We start from the raw sequence: 20,437 nt of genomic DNA on the forward strand, positions 1-20,437 counted from the left end.
TTTCATGTCCCACACTTTATACTCACTTTGCATCAAAATCTGTAACTATACGGGCTGAAAGGCAACAGCAAATTGGATTGTGCCTTAATCTCAGCTGAAGCGCTATCTTTAAAAAGATGATGTAAACCAGAAAGCCTTAGGCTCCTTGCAGATGGAACAAACTTGTAATACATAAATAAACCAGTTGTACAAAGGCTAAGCAGTCCCAGAAGAAGATCTTCCCCTTCCAGCAACAAGCGTGGAGTGGGAGAAGCCCCCCATGTACACCCCTCTCCACAGAGCTGACCAGCTGGGCTCCCTGACCCACTCTGAACCCTTCTCCTGCACTTCATCATCTGCTGTGGCCTGCCATGAGCCCGTGGCTGGAAGGGCTGTGAAACTGCTCTGGGGACAGCTGCCATCGCACTCTCCCTCCTTCCTCATGTCTCGCTGTCCCCCAGTAGTGGGGTCTCGGAGCAGTGCCCACCTCATGTGGGGACAGTAGCTGAGGGACCCCTCGATGAAGGACTGTCAGTGGGTGACACCCACTGAAGGACCCCGTTGAGGGATAGTCGCTGAGGGACCCTCGTTGAGGGTCGGTCGCTGAGGGACACCTGCTAAAGGACCCTCGCTGAGGGTCGCTGGCCGCCGCGCCTCAGGCAAGCACTACGCCCGACAGCTCCCCGTCAGCGTCCGGGCCTCCTCCCTCCTCTCCCGCCCCGGCTGCTGCCTGCGCTCCCGCTTGCCACCTTCTCCCTTTCTGCCATGGCCGCTCTCCCCGCCGCCTCCCCGCCCCAGCTCCCACCTCCCGCCCGGTGCCCCGGCCCTCAGCGCCACGGCGTCCCGGGGCTGTGTCTGACCCGGGTGGGCCGAGGGCAGGCGGCGAGAGGACGTGCGAACGCCAGTCAGAAATAACACTTTTTTATTTTTTTGTGGGATTTTATTTTTCTGTCTCCCTTTTCGCGACGGCGGCGGGGGAGGGGACCAGGGTTTCCCGGCGCTGAGGCGGCGGCGGAGCGGGGGGAGGGGAGGGACGGCCGCTCCCGCCGCTCCCGCCGGTGCCCCAGACAGTGGGCGGGGCTGCGGCGGCGGGAGGGGGCGGCGCGCGCCGCCTGCGGGTTCGTGCCCGCGCGCCGCCGCCGTCTCCGTGGCTGTCGCCGCCGCCGCCGCCGTCTCCGCAGTGAGGTCACGGGTGGGCGGTGCGTGCGCGGCGCCTGTTCCGCTCCCCGGGGCTGCCGGAGCCCCCGCCGCGACGGGTGAGGAGATGGGGAAGTTACCGGGGGGGGGGGGGGGGGCGGCCGGCCGTCCCCGCGGCGGGGGAGGGGCGGGAGCGCCTGAGGGGGAGATGGGGGGGGGGGGGATGGGATGGGGCGGGGGGAGGGGCGCGCCGTCCCCGCGGGGAGGGAGCGGCGGCGGCGGCGGGCTGTGGGAAGGGGGGGTGCGGGCGGCGGGGAGCGCTCCCAGGGAGGCGGCGAGCCCTGCCCGGAGCGGTGCCGGCGGGGCTGGGGTGAGTCACGGCGCGGGAAGAGAGGGAGGGAGCGGCGGGATGCGGCGTCCCGGGCCCTTCCGGGAAGGGGCTGCGGGGCGAAGGGCGGGGGTGCCGGGCGGAGGGGGTGGAGGGCGGCCCTCCGCTCCCCCCGGACCCCGGTCCTCGTCCCCCGCGGGGCGCGCAGGCCGTGGGAGGGCCGCCCCGGGGCCGCCCCCCGCCCGCGGCTCGCCGCCGGTGCATGCAGCGCGTCGGGAGTTGGCTGCTGCCGCTGCTGCCAGCTTCACCCATCTGCCAGGGCTTGTAATGGGGCTCCCGGTGCTAGAGGAAAGCTCTCGGCGCGCTGGTGCTTCGTAATTAACGGGGGAAACGCGTCCCTCCTCTGACATGGCAAACTCACCTTTTGGCATTGCTTCTGACTGACCTCTTCCTCTTTTCGCAGGCTCTCTGGAAAGGCTGACAGAACTCTGCTAGCCCAAGACATGAATTTAGCCGATGGCCTGCATCTTACCTCTGTTACTAATAACTCGGGGTGGGAAAATTCTGACGCACACCAGTGACATCTGCGCGAAAAGGTGACTCTCTAGGGACGTTTGGTTTTTGGCCGACGATCCGGATCAGCCTTTAATTTGGGGATTTATTTGTGAACTGCCATAGTAACTCTCGCGGTGGTGATGAAATCATAAAGTTGGCAGTGGAATAAAGCAAGCCCTTAAGACTGTGTTTGATCTCCCAAGAACTGAAAGCGCTGAATAAAATTTTCATACAACTCGAACTGCATTTTGGATCGGTTGCGTGGAGATCAGCGTTCTTCAAACTGAGACCATTTTTCTCTTTTAATATTTAAATAGAGACAGAGTTGGAAAGGCAGTATATTTTTTAGAGGAAAAAAATGATCAAGGATGGACACTCTTGCATCAGCTCATCATTTTTTACTAAATTGCAGTACAAGACTACTGTGTAAAATAGTGGGTAGGGTGTGAAGAAAAGCCTTTTGTACACATACTGCAGCGGTTTTTTTATACGAGAAAATTGAACAAATAACTATAAAATTAAAGAAACTTGTGTAACCCCTCCAGTATTAATTTTATGGTATTACATGCAAAATGGGTTCCAGTTTTAACTGTTGGAGGCTGAAGAAGTAACATTTTTCTGAAAGGAGTGCAAAACCTGGTGTGCCTGAGGTGGTCAAGGTCGCCTGAAATTATTTTTTGTATGAACAAGCAGGAAAATGCACACTCAAGACTGACTTAATTAATGTTCTGGTGTTTAGCAATGGAAAGCCCGCAAATAAACTTCCCTCTAGGTCTAGTTTCAGACCAAAAACGGAGTGGGATCCAAGAGGATGGGAGCCCACCATTAAAAAAAGCAATGACAGAAATGCATGTAAATAGCAAAGTACGAGTTGTAATAAATAAATTGCCAACGATAAAGAAGGAAAACTTGGATGAATATGACGAAACTCCTGTGGAGCCTGATGGGGAAACCGCCAAGCCAAACAGTACTTCCCTATCTGAGCCTTTGAATTTAAATCCAGGTTTGAAACACACGTTGGCACAGTTCCACCTGAGCAGCCAGAGTTCACTGGGTGGACCGGCAGCTTTTTCAGCTCGTTATTCCCAGGAAAGTATGTCACCCGCTGTCTTCTTGCCTCTTCCATCGCCGCAAATACTTTCTGGTCCACTGCTCATTCCTCCGGACAGCTCCACGGAACTCACCCAGACTATACTGGAGGGGGAATCTATCTCGTGTTTTAAAGTCGGAGGAGAGAAAAGACTTTGCCTGCCTCAGGTGTTGAATTCGGTTCTGCGAGACTTTTCATTGCAACAGATCAACACGGTGTGTGACGAACTGTACATATACTGCTCAAGGTGCACTTCCGACCAGCTTCATATTCTGAAGGTTTTGGGAATTCTTCCGTTTAACGCTCCGTCCTGTGGGCTAATTACGCTGACCGATGCTCAGAGACTATGCAATGCTTTACTACGTCCTCGCACTTTTCCGCAAAATGGCAGTTTTCTCCCTGGTAAGAACACCTTGGCCCAACTGAAGGAGACTGGCAGTGCCTTTGAAGTTGAGCATGAATGCCTGGGCAAGTGCCAGGGCTTGTTTGCACCTCAGTTCTACCTTGCGCCAGATGACCCGTGTATCCAGTGTTTGGAGTGCTACGGGATGTTCTCACCCCAGACGTTTGTGATGCATTCGCACAGATCCCCGGACAAGAGGACCTGCCACTGGGGATTCGAATCGGCCAAGTGGCACTGCTACCTGCATATTAACCAAAAATACTTAGGAACATCAGAGGAGCGGGAACTGAAGCATCTCTTGGAGGAAATGAAGGAGAAATTTAGCGAGAAAAACCAGAAAAGAACTCGGTCCAAAGTAAGTTCACCTACTCTTGTCAAAATCCTGAATCTCTGCTCACACATAAATACCTGTTTTGGAAGCGCCTTGCTTGCCTTTTCTAAGTGGGAATGCTTGTCAAATCAAGCCTAAGTTAAATCTGTGAGAGAGCTTCACCATGGAAATGCATTTCTCATTAAAAGGTGCGGTAATTTGTTTCCTCTTTGGGCTGTAAGTAGCTTCGTTTGAGCTGGTTTGGCTTTGTCGGTTCTTGTTCTGTTCTAAGGTATACAGTCTCTGGAAAATTCAGAGCTATTGTGGAAATTTTCATTCTCCCATTTGACCTCTGAGTACGTTTTACGAGGTGCGTGTTGCAGCAGCTGAGCAAAGCAGAAAGGGGCTGGAAAATCAAGTATTGCAAATTAATTCTTCGTTCGTTACTTTTACTCCAGCACTCATGCGTGTGATGTATGGCGACCTGGCTTGCTAACCAGCCATCTCATGACTTTGCGTGCAGGGTAACGGTGCGTTGATAAGTTTCTGTTTAGAAGCCCAAAGTCTGCCTGTTCAGCAATAGCTTTCTGTTTAAACCGCTTTTATGGAGAAATATGCCAAAAAGAGGGGGTTTTAAGCAGCCCAAGTAATGAGCTGTAGGCCGGTATCTTGACAATGGTTAATAATAGACATCGTATTTTTTCCTAAAATACCGCTGCAAGTCTGTGCTGTGGTTCAAAAATACAGAGCTTATTTTTCTCTTAGAGAGCTTCTACTTTAAACAATAAGACAAGCACCAGGTAAATACTGAACACCATAGATGCTTCCGGTCACAGAAGGTACAATTTTTGGGGTAAAATGTAAACAGAAGAGGTGTCTAAATGGTTCCTGCCCCACGATTATGATTCGTTTCGGTGTATTTGGCATTTATATGTTCATTTGATTGCTACTGGTTTGATTATATATCCATTTTGCCTGTCGGATGCTTTGTGGCGGATTTCAAAATAGCAGCAAGAGCAGTCCAGATGGTTGAGCCCAAAAAGGTGTGCTCTATGTTGACACCTTTCATCATGAACTTCTGAAAAGTTAGTGTTGCAGAAGGGCTTACTGTAGTAACAGGTATTTTTACAGTTGTGCCAGTCTACAGTAAGGGATTTCAGGAGAAAATTTCCATGAAAGTCTGCAATATGGCACGCTCCCACGTGCTGAGTCAGTTGGAGGTGTGGGTAAGTTCATAGCAAGGAGACTTTGCTTTTCATCTGATAACGGCGTGGCAGCCTTTATCCTTGCAATGCCAGGGGAGGTAAACTGCAGCACGGTGGGTGCGTCGGAGGAAATAGTCTTCCATGTTCATACCTATAATAACTGCTTCTGTTTTCACAGTGGCAGATCTCAGACCACGAGAACTTTCAGTTTCATGTGTACAGATGAAAAAAAACAGCTGAAAGTAGCAGTAACAGTAATTTGGACTGGGCTGGTGCAAATGAAATACAAAAACTTTCTGGAGTCTTCTGTTGCAGACCTGCATAGTTCTTTCTTGCAAAGCAGCATATGAAATCAGACTGAGAGAGAAACTGTGAAAACCTGAACAAAGATAAAATGGTGGGGGAGGATTCTTGTTATTTATTTTGTGGTTTTTTTTTTCTCATGGATATTCATCTGGAAAGTACAAAAGATTAGAAGAGTTTAATAGGGGAGTGTTGGAACACAGCCTCTGTTTGCTTGTCCTGGGGAGGCTTGGGCTGCTTCAGCCGTCTTCTCTTTCCCTCATTTCTGTGGTGTGAGAGGTGTTAGGTACAAGGTGTAGACGTTCCCTTTTCTTACGCTCCCAGGGAAATCTATTTGCAGGATGTTCTGTTTGCTATTCTGTCACCTTCGTACCACCTTTGCTGAGCCAGTCCTCAGAAGCAGCAGCACATCTTTGAGGTTATCCTGGGAGGCCCAGGAAGAATAGTTGCCCTTGGCTAGGTCTTTGTCCATCCAGTAATAATAAATTATTGATTAAATCCCATAGGCTTTGGAGCATCCTAAACCCTGTGCGCTGCCTTTCTCCTTAGCATTTCACCCTGAGTTTACTCATCTTGCAGTGCTAATACGCTTTTGCTTGCAGTATTTGAAGAGCAGACAACGTAGATCCTCACCTGCTGTACTCACAAGCTTAATTATTTTCTATTCTTTGTGCTAGTAGGAAATCTGTAAGCTGTATATTTGAATGTCACCGAGTTTCTCATTTTCTGTTGCGTTCTAGACCGCACTGTAACATCCACCTGCTCTTCATGGGAACAGCTGCCACTAAGTCTGCTGGTGTCTGTGCTGTCAGGTCCTCACTCCCTTTGCCTTTGCGACAGCTTCTGATAATCACTCTGCACTAAAACTTTGTCTTGCTTCTCAGACGGATTCCTTGAGTTCACCACTGTGTGGGCAGAAGCTCACAGTGTGGAGAGTTAACGTCTCTTCTCAGTATTTTTATAAATCCCATCTCTGTTAAAACTGCTGGCTTAATGATTAGGCTGAAACCACTACTTATCTCTCTGTGTGTGTGTGTATTTTTTTTTTTTCTTCCTTAAAAACAGCTTCGTACAACTAGCTTCAGAAGACAAATGACATACTTTTCTTGTAGCCTTTTCAAACTGTTTTGGTAGAAGTCATTCAATAAATTTTAAGTTTACTTGGATATATTGCATTTATAAAATTAAGAGCATCGAAACTAAACAGATCGTTAGGTAAAGAAATACACTTGTATATCTTGAAGTAGATGCTCTCTCTCTATTTTGCTAACCTGGATGATGAGGGAGGAATAGTCTTGGAAAAAGACTCCATGTATATTGACCATTACTTTTTATTTTCTTTCCTAAGTAAAAATTTGATTGCATGTTATGTACTTCATTTGCAAAATGCACACTAATGGGTAGGCAGTACTGTTGGTTTCCAGTTGAAATAGGTGGGAATGTAAAAATCTGACCTAGTAACTTGAAAATACAGATTACCTGATACGTAATTTCATACATAAATATATAAACATATTAAAATGTGAGTCCTAAAACATGGACAAGATGTGATTCAGAAGTTAAAATTGGGTTGCTGTGTACTAGCTGTAATATAAGTAGAAGAATATATGTACATTATTTAAAGTATTAGAATGCTTTGAATAAGTGGAAAAAACTTGACAAGTGTCAGGATTAGGCCACTTTCCCAGCAATGATTTGCTGTATTTCCAATCTGTGTTATTTAAAGTCTTGCTTATGAGTTTATTAGCCTGGAGCTTAGTTTCCCTGTACCCTCCCTCCTTTTGGTCTGTGTTGGAACTGATTTGAGGAACTGCAGGGGTGGAGTTAAATTTCAGTTTCATTGCTAGAGCTGAATTTAGTGGGCTGGAAGTTTTGACCAGAGGATTGTGGATGGGTTGGTCTCCTTCGTGTGATTCAGCAGGCCTTGGTAGAAGCCACCCATGTGTAATTGGGTGCCCTCCTGACTGCCAGAGATCAGGCTCTGTGACTTTTATTTCAGGGTGTGTAAATATAAACTTTTCTGATAATGTATCTTGTACACAAGGAATTGTGAAGATGTCAGAATGCTAGATGAAGCTTTTGGTACAGCAGGATATTATTTTTTTTTAGCTTTATAAGCTTTTTTTCTTTTTTTTTAATTGTGGAACTTGCCAGAGGTATTGGATCTGGCTGGAATGGTGTTAACTTTCTTCATAGCATCCTGTATGGTGGCATGCGTTGGATTTCTGGCTAAAGCAGTGTTGTTAACACACCAAGGTTTAGCTGCCGCTGAACAGTTGCTTCCACAGTGTCAGTGCTTTCTCTGTTCCGTGCTCGGCCCCTGCAGTGAGTAGGCTGGGGGTGGGCAAGAGGCTGGGAGGGGACACAGCCGGGACAGATGGCCTGAATTGGCCAAGGAGACATTCCATACCATGTAATGTCACGGTCAGCAAGAAAAAAATGGGGTAGAAGAAGAAGAAAGGGGGTTTTGCATCCAAGGTGGACATTGTTCAGAGTCTGGCTGGGCATCAGTCTACCTGTGGGAGGTGGTGAGCAGTATCCTTTGCTTCACTTGTTGTTTGTTTGTTTTTTTTCTCTCCCCTCTTTCCTTCAGGGATTAAACTGCCTTTATCTTTACCCATGAGCTTTCTTGCTTCTGTCCCTGCCCCACTGGGGTTGGTGGTGAGGGAGTGGCTGCGTTGGTGCTTGGTTGCTGGCCGGGGTCAGCCAACCACACCTTACCCAAAAACCTGCTGCCCACGGCTGTTTTAGTACAATGAAATTAAGAATCAATTTCTTAGCTACAAGTCTTGTTTAAATATGTGATGAGACACCTTTCACTTGAAATTAATAGTACCTTTGCAGTGGAGCACCAAGTGTCACCAGCAACTTTAACTAAAGAGTAATTCCAAAAATGTTTCCTGAGACAAACAGAGCAAGGATTGCTAACTGAATACAGAATGCACAGAAGTTTTCATGATTTGTTCTGATGCTTCTGAATTAACTTTGTTACTGCAAAGGAAATGGAATTGTCATGTTACCGCAGCAGCTTTGCCCGCTTTTGCAATAAAAATTCCTGACAACTAAATAAAGTTCTGTCTTCTGAACACCAGTAATTGTTCCATTTGATTCACACGCTTTATTTTGTAATAAAGTATCCGTCAAGTGCTTATTCTGATGTGGATCCTTTATTGCAAAAGGCTCCCACAACCTTCTGGAAACCCCAGTTTTTGCTTTCTGTTTCTCCCTAATATTTTTAGCACGCCTCTGGCAGGGTTCTGGAAACTCAGCAGAGCTTTTATATAGGTTTGTAAAGAGATTTTCTTTTAATTTCATTGCCACTTTGCCCATAATGGGAAACTGGAGATAGAAGAAACTTCCGTGGCTTGCATCACCCTGCATCTCTGCCAAAGACACTCCATTTTGCAGTACCCCCGTTTCTCTGGTGGGTATGTATTAATGGTATAAATGCCATTCTGCCGAGGAGCATTTATGAAAATTTAGATAACATATACCCATCTTCCAACCACCAATTTATTTTCTTTTTTTTTAGGCAGATTCACAGCAGAGCCTGGAATTACCACAGTGGTATCCAGTTATAAAGCAAGAAGCAGAAGCTGATCCTCAACCACCATCCTTTTTCCATCCCAGGTAACTGAATTTCCTGTGTAGAACTATAAGCGCTGTCTGTACAAGGATTTAAATACTTTTGGCTATTTAAAGATAATTCAAACTGAAAAATGTATTTGCAACCTGAACTGTTAGGAAAGCTCTAAGGGATCACACAGGAATAATTGAACACTAACTTCTTATGCATTTCTTAGTGTAAATATTAATGAACTGCTTATGAGTGGGTTTTGGTATGGGACTCAAGCTGTGATCTATGAGTTCTTCAGGAGGCAATACAATTGAAATGTAATTACAATTTCCTTTTCCAGAGTAGAAATGACAGAAGGTAATTTTTAATCTTTTGTATTATAACATAAGTCATGTACGTGGAAAGCTGCACAGGGCTTATTTACCATGAGTGCGACTTAATTTCCTTTCAAAGAAGACTTGTAAAAGGTGTTTGAAAGCTTTTTTCCACACTGGAACAATGGCTGCTGCTGAATTGTCTGCTGATTAGTTTCCTGGTTTTAGAAAGCGAGTGCATTTCCTTAACATAGTACAAAGTTTGTCGTCTGTATCAGCGAGGGAAACGGTGGTTCTTGACGTACCTCTCACCCTCATCCTCATGTGGTTATGCATTTACCGTATATGGGTGAGCTCAGACTCTTGGCTGATCAAAGCAACACACGCGCATCAAACTAGTTCCCATGCGCGTGTGTGAATGGTGGGACTTCTGTTTCTGTCGGTGCCTTCCTTCAGAACTAGGAGAAGGGGGGGTGTTGAAGACAGCAGTGTTAACTCTGGCGTCGTGACACTAATTATCTTGGCGCTGACCTTAACGCATTTGGCGCTCTTTTCCCTCTGTACTAGACAAAAGCTGTGTGGCTAGGTTAGAGTGGTACAGAAGGATGCTCCCTGGAGTCCAGGAGCTGTGCAAGTCCAGACCGATTGGTCAATATAGGTGGGAAAGAAGGTCCAGCAGTGGCCCCAGATATGCCCTGGCACTGTCAGTACACAGCTTTGCTCTTCAGAGAGTGATATGCTCATTCCCATTACACTGATCGCTCCCCCCATCCTCCATTGCTAATGTAAGGATTATGAAGATGCTGGAGAGTCTGGATTCAATGGCATTCTAGTTTCATTCTTTGCATTTAAATGAAGACTTCCTATGATTTTTCTGTACGATTTTTTTAATCAGCCGTGTTTGAAAAATCCTCTTGTTTGATAGCCTCAAAACCATATCTAGATAATCTACTCAGTGAAGATTAAGTGGGTCATTAGGATTCCCTTTTGCATAGCAAAAATTTAAAAAGGACGTGCTTATTTTTCATTTTGCAGTTTCAAGCTTTTGCAGTTTGAAATCACGTTAAATTAAACTTACTGCTCTCTGCCAGTCATCATTTATTACGCTTTACCTTTCATTCTTAACTTCAGTCTTCTACTATTTCAGTTACTACCTTTATATGTGTGATAAAGTGGTTGCCCCAAACGTATCCCTTGCATCACAATGTAAGGATGTTGCAAAAACAACAGTCAAAGTTTCAGAAGTAATTAAGTCGTCACCTGGACAGTCAGAGAAGAAGCTCAGCAGTGGAAAACACAAAAAAGCTGCCTCCTATCCAGAGCTTTCTCTTGAAGAACAGGAAAAAATTGACTTGAAATCTGGCGTGGAGCAGCATAAACGTTTAGGTGAGTAGTGAAAATTACGTTGAAGTCTTTCCAGATTTTATACCATATAATTTTGCAGATCTCAACACCAAGCTAATATTTTGTGATGTCGCTTCAGTTTTCCAAAAATTCTTTCGACCTTTTTATAATCTTCAGTTTTCTTTGTGTCTTTTTCACTGTGGAAGTTTAATTTTCAGTGATTATTGTGCTGTGTTCTTCTTTTTTGTATAGATCCACCTGTGTCAACTCGTTCTGCAAGAGGTGGAAAATCTGAACGTGTTTCTTCCAAAATCACTAGAGACTCTAGCCGTGTTGAAGTAGGTAATGATGCGCGAACCTTGTCCCCCACTCTCATGAAGGACATCAGTTGTGAAGATGACAAGGGGAGGATCATGGAAGAAGTAATGAAAACCTACATCAAACAGCAAGAAAAACTAAATACTATTTTGAGGAGGAAACAGCAGCTTCAAATGGTACAGTGCCAATCTGAGTGCGTTTCACTTTTGACATCAGAAAACCAGTGTTAGCTTGTTGGTTCTAGACTCAGTATTGCAGATTACACTTAGAAACACCAAACCACACATAATTTTCCCTCCAGCTTGAATCCAGACACCAAACTGTTAATATCCCTTATGCTCCTTAGGTTCGAGTCCACTAATGATTGGTGTCTTCTCAGTTTGCAACTGCTGTGTTCAAGCAGCTCCTTCTTTGATTTTATCCAAATGAAAACTACTTCTTTCACTTTAAAATGTTTTCCAAAGATTGAAGTATTTTGGCAAGGAGAGTTTTAAGTCCTAAAATTTCTGTTTTCAGGATTTAAAATATGCAGACATCAGTATTCTAGGAATGGTCTTATCACTGCCCTGTATAAAAAGAATACCACCTTCCTATTTCTGCTTGATAAGCCCTTGTTTTTAGGGGGATTTTATTAGTGTTTTAATAGTAGATGACATTAGAAGCTGGTGTTCATTTCTGATTTCTGTTTTCTGAATTAAGGTAAATACTGCTTTGCCTCACACGTTCATAGACCAGACCTGATGTTTAGTTTAGTTTATTTAATGTTAAGCTCAGAATCGGTGAGCTCAGATAGGGCTCTAGAACTGCTACTTTTAAGCTGTTCTGCTGTTGGAGTTAAAGCTTGTAGATAAGTTAAAAAAAAAATTAAGACTTTAAAAAATACCAAAATGCTAGTGGAAAAAGAAACCAAATACATTTATTCTGTTTCCTGATGATGCATTTCTTACATCTTCAAAGTAGATGTTAGTAAATCAGTGCTGCTGCTTTCTGGGGTTCACTGCTGGAAGTTGTGACCCTTTCTGAAAGCTCCAAGTGTGCTTGGAAGTGTAAATAGTTTCTTAAAAATGAAATGCTTGCTACAGAATTCCAGTTTGTCATTGATAAGTAGATAAATACTGTTATCAGGCTATTGTTATCAGTAGATAAATGTGCTCTTTTTGGCCTCAGTGTTTTCAGATACACATTTCAATTCAGTTTTTTGCCTTTCTGGTCTTAGAAACAAGGTATACGTGATCCTGATATTTTTTTTTTCTTCACAGGAAGTGGAAATGTTAAGCAACTCTAAAGTTATGAAGGAACTAACTGAAGAGCAGCAGAATCTACAAAAAGAACTTGAATGTTTGCAGACAGAGCACGCTCAAAGGATGGAAGAATTTTATTTTGAGCAGAGAGACCTGGAGAAGAAACTGGACCAAGTGATGAAGCAAAAGTGTAGCTGTGACTCCAATTTAGAAAAAGACAAAGAAGCTGAATATGCAGCACAGGTGAGAAGGGAAAGTTAGTTTCAAACCAAACCATATTTAGTGTATCAGGAAATGGTGAAGCTATTGCTCACCCACCTTAAGGTTTCATCTTCTCCATGTGTTCTGACACCATAGACAAATACCAAAATAGGTCACAGTGACAGCAGTATTTATTTACCTGTCCGTGACTGAAACTGAGGTAGAATGCAGCTTACAGAAACACAATGTTATTGGTGACATACTAATCTTAAACATAAGTCCGTTACATCCTCATTTAAAACAAATCATGGTTTTAATGTGTATAGGCTTGCCCATGTTAGAGAACTAAACATTCTCATTTTAGTTATAGAAAGAAGCTATTCCTCTTTTTCTTCCTTTTATATTAAAACAAAATCCAAAGCTCTTGGCTACCTTTTTGTCAGATTAGTAGCATACCTTGCTGCTCTTTCTCTTCCTTGGTGGTAGAATCTTCTGCACTGATGAGTCCCTTTCGTGCTCTATCAAAGCATTTAGTTAAGAGTTTCATCTTGGAGATGAAAATCATATTTCTGTCTCTCATTCCTGCCTCTTGGGTTCATATGTCGAAACCTATGGAGATTTTTTTCTTTCTTCCACTTTCCTTTTAACTTTTACTGTTGCTTCTTTATGTTGGAGGTTATTCATGTCATTCCAATGGGAAAAATGTAGTTAATGGCAGAGAGCGCCATGGAATGACCCTTTTCAAAATCAGGTGCAGTTATGATTGTGATATATTTTATACTGTGTCACAGAAAACTAGCCTTCACAGTTTGTTTTCTTTTTAAGTAAACAAAATCTAAAACTGAAGTTCAGCAGAGCTTTGTGGTCATTTGATCATAGCTGTGTGTATTTCCTGTTCTTACTGTCTCAAACTAAGAAACAGGCAGTACTTGAGAGACAGGTTTTGGCATTTTGGGGGAGTAGGGCAGAGACTAGCATCGTAAATCCTTCTCGTGAATTCATGACATCCCACTCCACAGACTCCTAGCCTTTGCTGCCAGAAGTAATCCTCTCTGACTAAGGCCTGATTTACTAAACATCTGGTACAAGCCCTATTACTGCAAGTAACAACATGTTCTAATTTGTGAAGATAATCATGTATAGCATGTTTTATATGGCTTGTGTAGCTTACTTTCTTTAGAGAGTAAAACCTATAGATTGCTCCCTAAGGTTGATTGTTTCTTTTGAAGTTAGACTTTGAAAACTAAGTACGTTCCTTGCATGAAAGTTTACTCTGTTATTGCCTGTGTTGTAGAGCTCTTCGCAACATATAATTTGAACCTTTTTCTCCATTTATCACAATTTACAATAGATTTTGGACCCTAGGTTCCAAGCAGTTGTCAGAAGTACCCAAGTTAAACAGAGGGCCTGGCAACAGGTAACGTCCCTAAGCTGTGTATATGGCATTTAAAAAAAGCCTTAATCCAGTGTCTTCTTGAAGCAGTTGCTGTTTCTCTCTGAGAAGTGTGGAGTGGGAGGAACCCTCTTTGTACATTGAACAAAATTAGTAATTTAGAATTTGAAATTTGTTTAAACATCTGTTCTTCCTCGGCCTGCCTGAGGATGCACTAAGTGCCTTCTCCCCTTTTTGACTTCTTTATTGAATTGTTTAGTTTAATTGTTGCTTTACCTCGTCAGTCACAACAGGGCAGTGTAACCAGTACTGGAACCTTTCCTTAGAGCTGGAAATCAAAACTCAACCAGAGATGTGCTTCTGTAGTACGTGCTGTAACATGCAGGCAGTGGGCATTGATGTAGTGTAACAGCTTGCTTAATCGAAGTAGTGGAGTCGGAGGACTTGCAGTAATAGCCTGTTGCTGTCTAAGAACCACTTAAATATTTCCGATTATACAAGTGGAGATGAAAGTGCACCGAATGTAACGTTTCACTAAAACCAGCACAGCACTTCCTTTGCCCAGTACATTTCATAGCAGTTGGCGAGCACCAGTGATCCTGTATGCTCCTGCTGCTTTCGTTCTCATCTGCTGTCTTCCTCATTTTTGGTGAGATGTACGCTTAGTGATGATCTAGATCCTTATTATCATAAAGGCAGATGGATTTTTTTAGATTCAGTGAGGTCTTATTGTAAGAAATAACCCCTCAAATCAATGGTAGAGAAGATAACTGGTTTCCAGTCTCCTCCGTGTTTTAGCTGCTGGTAGTGTACCCATAAGCAATATGACAGTAACTTTGCCACACTTGAAAAATTCATCAGATGTTTCCAGATCTAACTGTAAATAAGTTTTGATGATACTCTAGCAAGTTTGGGGCTTACTGTACTCCAAAGATGAAAACATTATTCAATTTCTGTGTTCAAACACAAAACATTTCACAGAAAAAAAATTGGGTTGGACTCATGTTTATATTTGAACACAAAAATGCACAGGCAGTTATGGTCAAGATTTTCTGAATCTCACTTCTGGTAATTCTGTTTCATTTATGCTAAAGGGTACCAGAAAACAGGGTTGGTGGTTTTGTTTGTTCTAGAAATGCGTTAAGGCTTCGAAATACAAAAGTAGTATTTTGTCAGGTAGGAGAATGAACCTGGGAAACGAAAAAGTGTGTTTTATTCTGGGATTTGTGAAACATCTGATGCATACATCATCCCAACCTTCCTAACGGGTTATACTGACGTGGTCTGTTGTGACACTTCATATAGCTACGATTTATATGTATTTAAAAATCAGACTTTTTCCACTTTTTTATAATGCTGTGATGTTTATGCAACTTTCCATATGGATGGCACTTGCAAATGGTGTAGTAGGTAACTGCATAACTCTTGATAACGGTAGAAGACGAGCTGATAAATACTGGTGAACAGAAATAATTTTATCTGATGCATACGGTGGTCGTCAGTAGCATCTTGAAGTGAATAGTTGATGTTTACATGCTAAAATTTGCTCTGCCTCTCTGTCTCTCCTCTCTATTTTACAGCTAGCAGAACTGAGACAGAGACTGGATCACGCAGAGGCGGACAGACAAGAGCTTCAAGATGAACTGAGACAAGAACGAGAGGCAAGGGAAAAGTTAGAGATGATGATAAAGGAATTGAAGCTACAGATTGTGAAATCTTCAAAAAATGGAAAAGGAAAATAGAAATCGGAAGAGGAAGCATGACTGCGTCCTTCAAACAGGGTGTTTTGGTTTCTAATGAATTGTGAGCAGTTTCTTGTGATAAGAAAAAGTATTCTCTACAGCTTTCTATTTCCCAGGCAAGGCCAGATGAAGATACACATATATATATAAATAAATAGAGATAGATAGGTACACGTTTTTAGATTTTCCTAACCAATGAAAATCTGCATTTATTTCTACTGGTGTTTTTCTCAAACAATGGAAAATACGAAACTCTTGATTTAGAGTGACCAGTTTCTGTCTATTTCTAATGCAGTCTTGAGAACTCTATACCTTTTAACATTGTCTGTTCAGATATATGTGGTGATCTTTGTTTTGCTATCATTGCACATCCAGTTATAAAAGTACATAAAAAACATTCTGAATTCTTCAAGGTCAGAAATAGTTTGGGTTTCAGTGAGAATTCTGTGTTCTCGAACTGGGGGAAGTAAAGGCAGCTTTTCATCTGTAAGTTAATACTCAAAACCACCCCAATGATAGAGATTGATCATCAAAAGTGATTTACCAGCATGATTTTTTTCTGTAATTTCATTGTGTGAAGCCAAGCTGATCTTTTCAGTGTTTTTCTATTTAACAACTCGTTATCAATCTGAAGAGTTTTAGAGCCAGCATTTGCTTGCCATGCTGGAAGAAAAAAACATTCGGGGTTTTTTTGTAAATTAAAAAGTTTACAACGACAGTGGAATCTTTTGAAATGAAAAATTCACATATTTTCTTCTATATAGTAGGTATGAAAGAAATGTTAATAAAAGGCTTAAAGGTGGGGCTTTTCCTTCCAGAAACCATGAATGCTTGACTTAACTGGTTTTCAGATACTTATGCTTTCAAGAAAAATAATATTTATTAAAAATCTGTATTAGTTCCCTTAGCACCCTAAGCCTCCACGCTTTGAGCTTCCTGACAGCTTGTGGATTTTTCTTTCATTATGTAGAACAGGCCTTAACTGACATTGCGATAATAGCTTAAAAAATAAAGTTCTGAGATATGGCACTTTGAAAATCATTTTGATAGTCTCTGTATTTGAATGGCATGGTCATGTTACCATGAATTAAGAAATACAGCATGTTTGTTAAGCTATAACATTTGAAAATGTGTAATTGTACAGATTTACTGTTTTATGTATATATAATGTTGGAGTACTTCAGAAGTCTGGTTCCTAGTGGATTAAACGCATGACTATAAAGTTGGATGAAGAAATACTTTTTTGCACTTCTCTCCAAAAAGTTTGATACAGCTGACAGATGTGAGCTGCTTACGTCAGTGACTGGGAATATTTTAGTAGTTCTAGTATTTCACTACATAACTTTAATCTCTGCTTTAGCTTCTGTTTTTGCGTTGCTAAGGTTTATTAGTCTCTTAATAATTCACTTAATTCTGGATGAAACCACTAGTAAAAGCCTATATTGATTCCCCCCGCCCCCCTCCAACTTGTAAAACTGAAAACTGAATTCTTTTTTGTTTCTTTTTTTAGTGGTATAACAGATCTGAATATCACAGAGAATGATAGAATTGCACATATCTTTAACTGAATGAGAAATGAGGTGGTAAATTAAATGTCACGTAGTCATAGGATGATTCTTTTATAGCTATGTATAATCTTGTTTATGGACTCTGTGTCATATTTACACTGATGATTAAAGCAGTTTAGATGGAAAAATAACACAATTTTTTTTGTCAGTGCTGAACAGAAAAGAGGACCCAGGTTACATTTTTCTCTTCTTCAACTCCATATCCAAATTATTGCTTTCAAGAAAAAAGAAAGGAAAAAAGGCCTGTCTTTGTGGCAGTGATGGTTTGGAAAGAAAGGTGTTGAGTATAGATGGTTCTGGTTGTGTACGCACCACTTTAAAAACACAACGAATGCTTTATTGTAACAACCACTGAAAATATGGCTATCGGGAGAGCGTGCAAGAATATTGGTAGAGGTGTCATTATTAGACACTGGAGCTTGGAATAGTCCAACTTGATTGACAGAACCTACGTTGGATTAGCTAGTTGGGCAAGGAAGAAAACACTGTCCTGGGAAACCGAAAAGTTTCATCGGGGTATTAGTGGAGGATCAAAACAGAGTTTCTGGTTTCTTCTCAGTGTCAGTGTTTTGAACCAGACCTGTTCAGTTGTCAGTGTAGATAAGGCCGTACAGACTCGTTTAATACAGCTGCAGTAACTAATTTACCACAGTATTTATAGCTTAGCCGTTGAATGTATGAAATCCTCGTGGGATGGTTATATTAGAATACTGTATATTCCGTTTTCATTCGGGTCTTGTCTATGTTATGTGACTTCTGCTCAAATTTCCCCTTTTGCCGCCGGCTGATCTTCAGCAGTGGCAGTCGGAGCCCCGGTTGCTGTGCCTCAGCCGGCACTTCGGCCATCTCTCAGCCAGCTGTTAACCGGCTTATGCCGTGGAGTATTGAAATGCAGGTGGCCGTAGTTTGTACTGATATTTTCACTGCTGCAAGACCTCAAGCAGCTACGTGAAGTGTGAGCGATTCCAGCTGCACGTAAGACCTCCTGATTGTTTTAAAACATCTGGCTGAAAAAGCTAACGGAACATTTATTGAAATGACTTTAAAGTAGCTTTGTAAATATTCCACTTAGTTAATCTAAAGTTAGAATGCATTTTAAATTATTGTAATCCTCTTAAAATTCTTAAATATTACTTTCAGGCTCTTTACATAACATAAACAATTTTCCTATGTGTAGACTTAATTTTATACTGATTTTAAGTAATAATGTATACATAAATGTGCCATAGATTTTGTGTGTTCACGGTCTTTGAAAGATAGTTTTTTAGTAAACTGTAAATAATGCTGTATGAGTTCTAGAACAAATATATGTTGACCTTTTTTCACTACCTTATACTAGCTATATTGAATGGTTTATTTTACAGCCTAATATAGGAACTTGGAATGCACACTTAAGGGCACTCACTTAAGTGCACATGTAGTGGTAGAAACTAATTCTGTCCTTAGGTCCACGATTTTAGTCACAGCATGCTCACTTTATGTATTATTATTTGTTTTGCCTTCAGTTACTGCTTGCTCATCTCTCGGGCAGGATGTCGTTTTCCCGGATAGTTGTGACATGGAGCCTTTAGGAGAAAAATCCTAAAATTGCCCATAATTTTGGAAGTTGCATTATTAAACACCTAGACCAGGATCCAAGTTGCCTAGTGCGCCTTTTGGAACAAAGTAAGTAGGATTCAAGGTGAATATCTAGTTTGCTCCTATACTTTTTTAGAAGAGAACTTTCACATGCTTTGTGTACTCTAACGAACAAGAAAATATATGAGCTTAGAGAGTAAAACTCTTGTAACTTTGGCATTCTGCAAGCACCCTCGTTCGCAGCATAGCCACGTATCCCTAGACAAGAGATTTTTACCTAAATCTCCAAACTCAAGTCTACGTTTTAGTTTTTGTAAAGCATATCGTTTAGCTTGAGTATTTAGACAAATGTAGTTATGTTTCACATTCTTAAACTAATTTTATTCTATATTTAATATATTAATAGCTTAGGTGTAAAATCATTTGTATATAGAAAAGGCATAATGCAATTAGTGAAGTAGGGAAAGTTGAATGGGAGCATAAAGCTACTGGTGGCCTGAAAAAATAAGGCCCATATTTTAGAAGTCACGACGTTTTATTCATACGTTCTTGTTTTGTAGCAGGGGAGGGGATAGCTAGAATGTGTTATGAAATTTCTGGAAGACTTTCCTAGCATTAGTCGTGAAGTTGGCCTTGAAACGCTGTCGTGGTCAACTTCCTCGAATTCATTTGTTTGTAGAGTATATATTTTGATTGTCAATAAAGGTAACAACTTTGTATTTTTTCTGCACTTAATTTGTGTAATTAATCCACACATCAGAGTTTTCTATGACATGGTGAAGTCAGCAAAAGATGTAATCACGCCTACCTGCTAATCTGTGCTTGCAATGTTTCGGTAATTTTAATTAAGCTGTCACTAGGAAGCAGCAGAAAGCTGCAAATTCCTATTTTCTTTCTGCTCGTTACATTTGTAGTGCGAATGTTCATTAGTTTTCATTACGGAAAGCTTGTAAAATTTCTGTTTGTCGCATATTTTTATTTCAAAAAGACATGCGTAGGTTTTTTTTTTTAGCCTTTGTGAAAGCAGTTACTGCTTCCAGATTGCACGACAATTTTGTAGTGTGTCTCCATCACTTAGAAAATTGGGGTTTTTTTCAGGGTTAGTGGTTCAGTTGGAAAATGCTTGAAAAATGAGTTTTAAAGCACTTCATCAAGCACAGCAAACAAATGGTATAAAATTTTGCTCTTTGAAAATTGATTAACCGTAACAAAATTGAATTTTTTTTTTTCTTCAAATCTAGATACCTCACTTAAAGGAAAGCACAGCTATACTGTATTTAAACTAATTCTTGGAAATAATAAAAAGCTGGTCTAAAATATTTTGTGGCCATTATGTTGCTTTCTGTGATTGACGAAATCTGTTTTTGTGTTTCCATACTCACTCTCGAAAGTATTTATTGACATTGACATGCCAGTATAATTATCTTAAGAAATTACAGAAAGTAGCTGCAAAGCAAGAGTCTGTCTTAGCTCAAGGCGACAGGTTGAATGACTCTTCTGAAACCACAGTAAAAGCCTGTGAAAAACGATCGGTGCATTCGACAATTCTTAACACTTTGCCAATGATGTACAGTCTTACTGTTAGAGTCGCTGTGGTTGCGTTACATGACACACAAAACTGTCCTCTACCTCACGTGAGATTGAACAGATATTTTATATGGTTTTAGTAAACAAGATGCATCTATCTGGTCACTTAGTTTACAAATTTTGAATTATATTTATTGAAACATGACATACTGTGCTCTTAGCTTATACCTCAATTGTATTTTGTGCTGTTATCCATTTTCATGCCTTGTAAATACCTGTATAGATTGTGGATTCGAAAACAAATAAAGAACTGTAATGTCAGAA

General features: G+C 41.7%; 1 protein-coding gene across 2 annotated transcripts; it reads left to right on the top strand.

The window, feature by feature from the left end:
- Positions 1-993: 993 nt before the first annotated feature.
- Positions 994-20,437, top strand: SKIL (SKI like proto-oncogene). Of its 2 annotated transcripts, none has more exons than XM_064457985.1 (7): positions 994-1,235; positions 1,908-3,847; positions 8,843-8,940; positions 10,349-10,587; positions 10,798-11,039; positions 12,123-12,347; positions 13,657-13,985. In XM_064457985.1, the coding sequence occupies exons 2-7, from the start codon at positions 2,723-2,725 to the stop codon at positions 13,753-13,755; spliced, it is 2,028 nt and encodes a 675-aa protein (XP_064314055.1). In that variant the 5' UTR covers positions 994-1,235; positions 1,908-2,722; the 3' UTR covers positions 13,756-13,985. The 2 variants fall into 2 exon arrangements, with proteins under 2 accessions (XP_064314055.1, XP_064314054.1); XM_064457984.1 differs by lacking the exon at positions 13,657-13,985 and adding an exon at positions 15,279-20,437 and having other exon boundaries at positions 1,004-1,235.

Source organism: Phalacrocorax carbo, chromosome 7, assembly GCF_963921805.1.
Source record: "Phalacrocorax carbo chromosome 7, bPhaCar2.1, whole genome shotgun sequence".
Lineage (NCBI taxonomy): Eukaryota > Metazoa > Chordata > Aves > Suliformes > Phalacrocoracidae > Phalacrocorax > Phalacrocorax carbo.

Excerpts from the sequence above, each read along its gene's own strand:
- SKIL (XM_064457984.1), top strand. The coding sequence starts at position 2,723 with ATGTTCTGGTGTTTAGCAATGGAAAGCCCGCAAATAAACTTCCCTCTA. Across the intron at positions 3,848-8,842 it reads AGAAAAGAACTCGGTCCAAA|GCAGATTCACAGCAGAGCCT; the intron begins GTAAGTTCACCT and ends CTTTTTTTTTAG. Across the intron at positions 12,348-15,278 it reads AAGCTGAATATGCAGCACAG|CTAGCAGAACTGAGACAGAG; the intron begins GTGAGAAGGGAA and ends TCTATTTTACAG.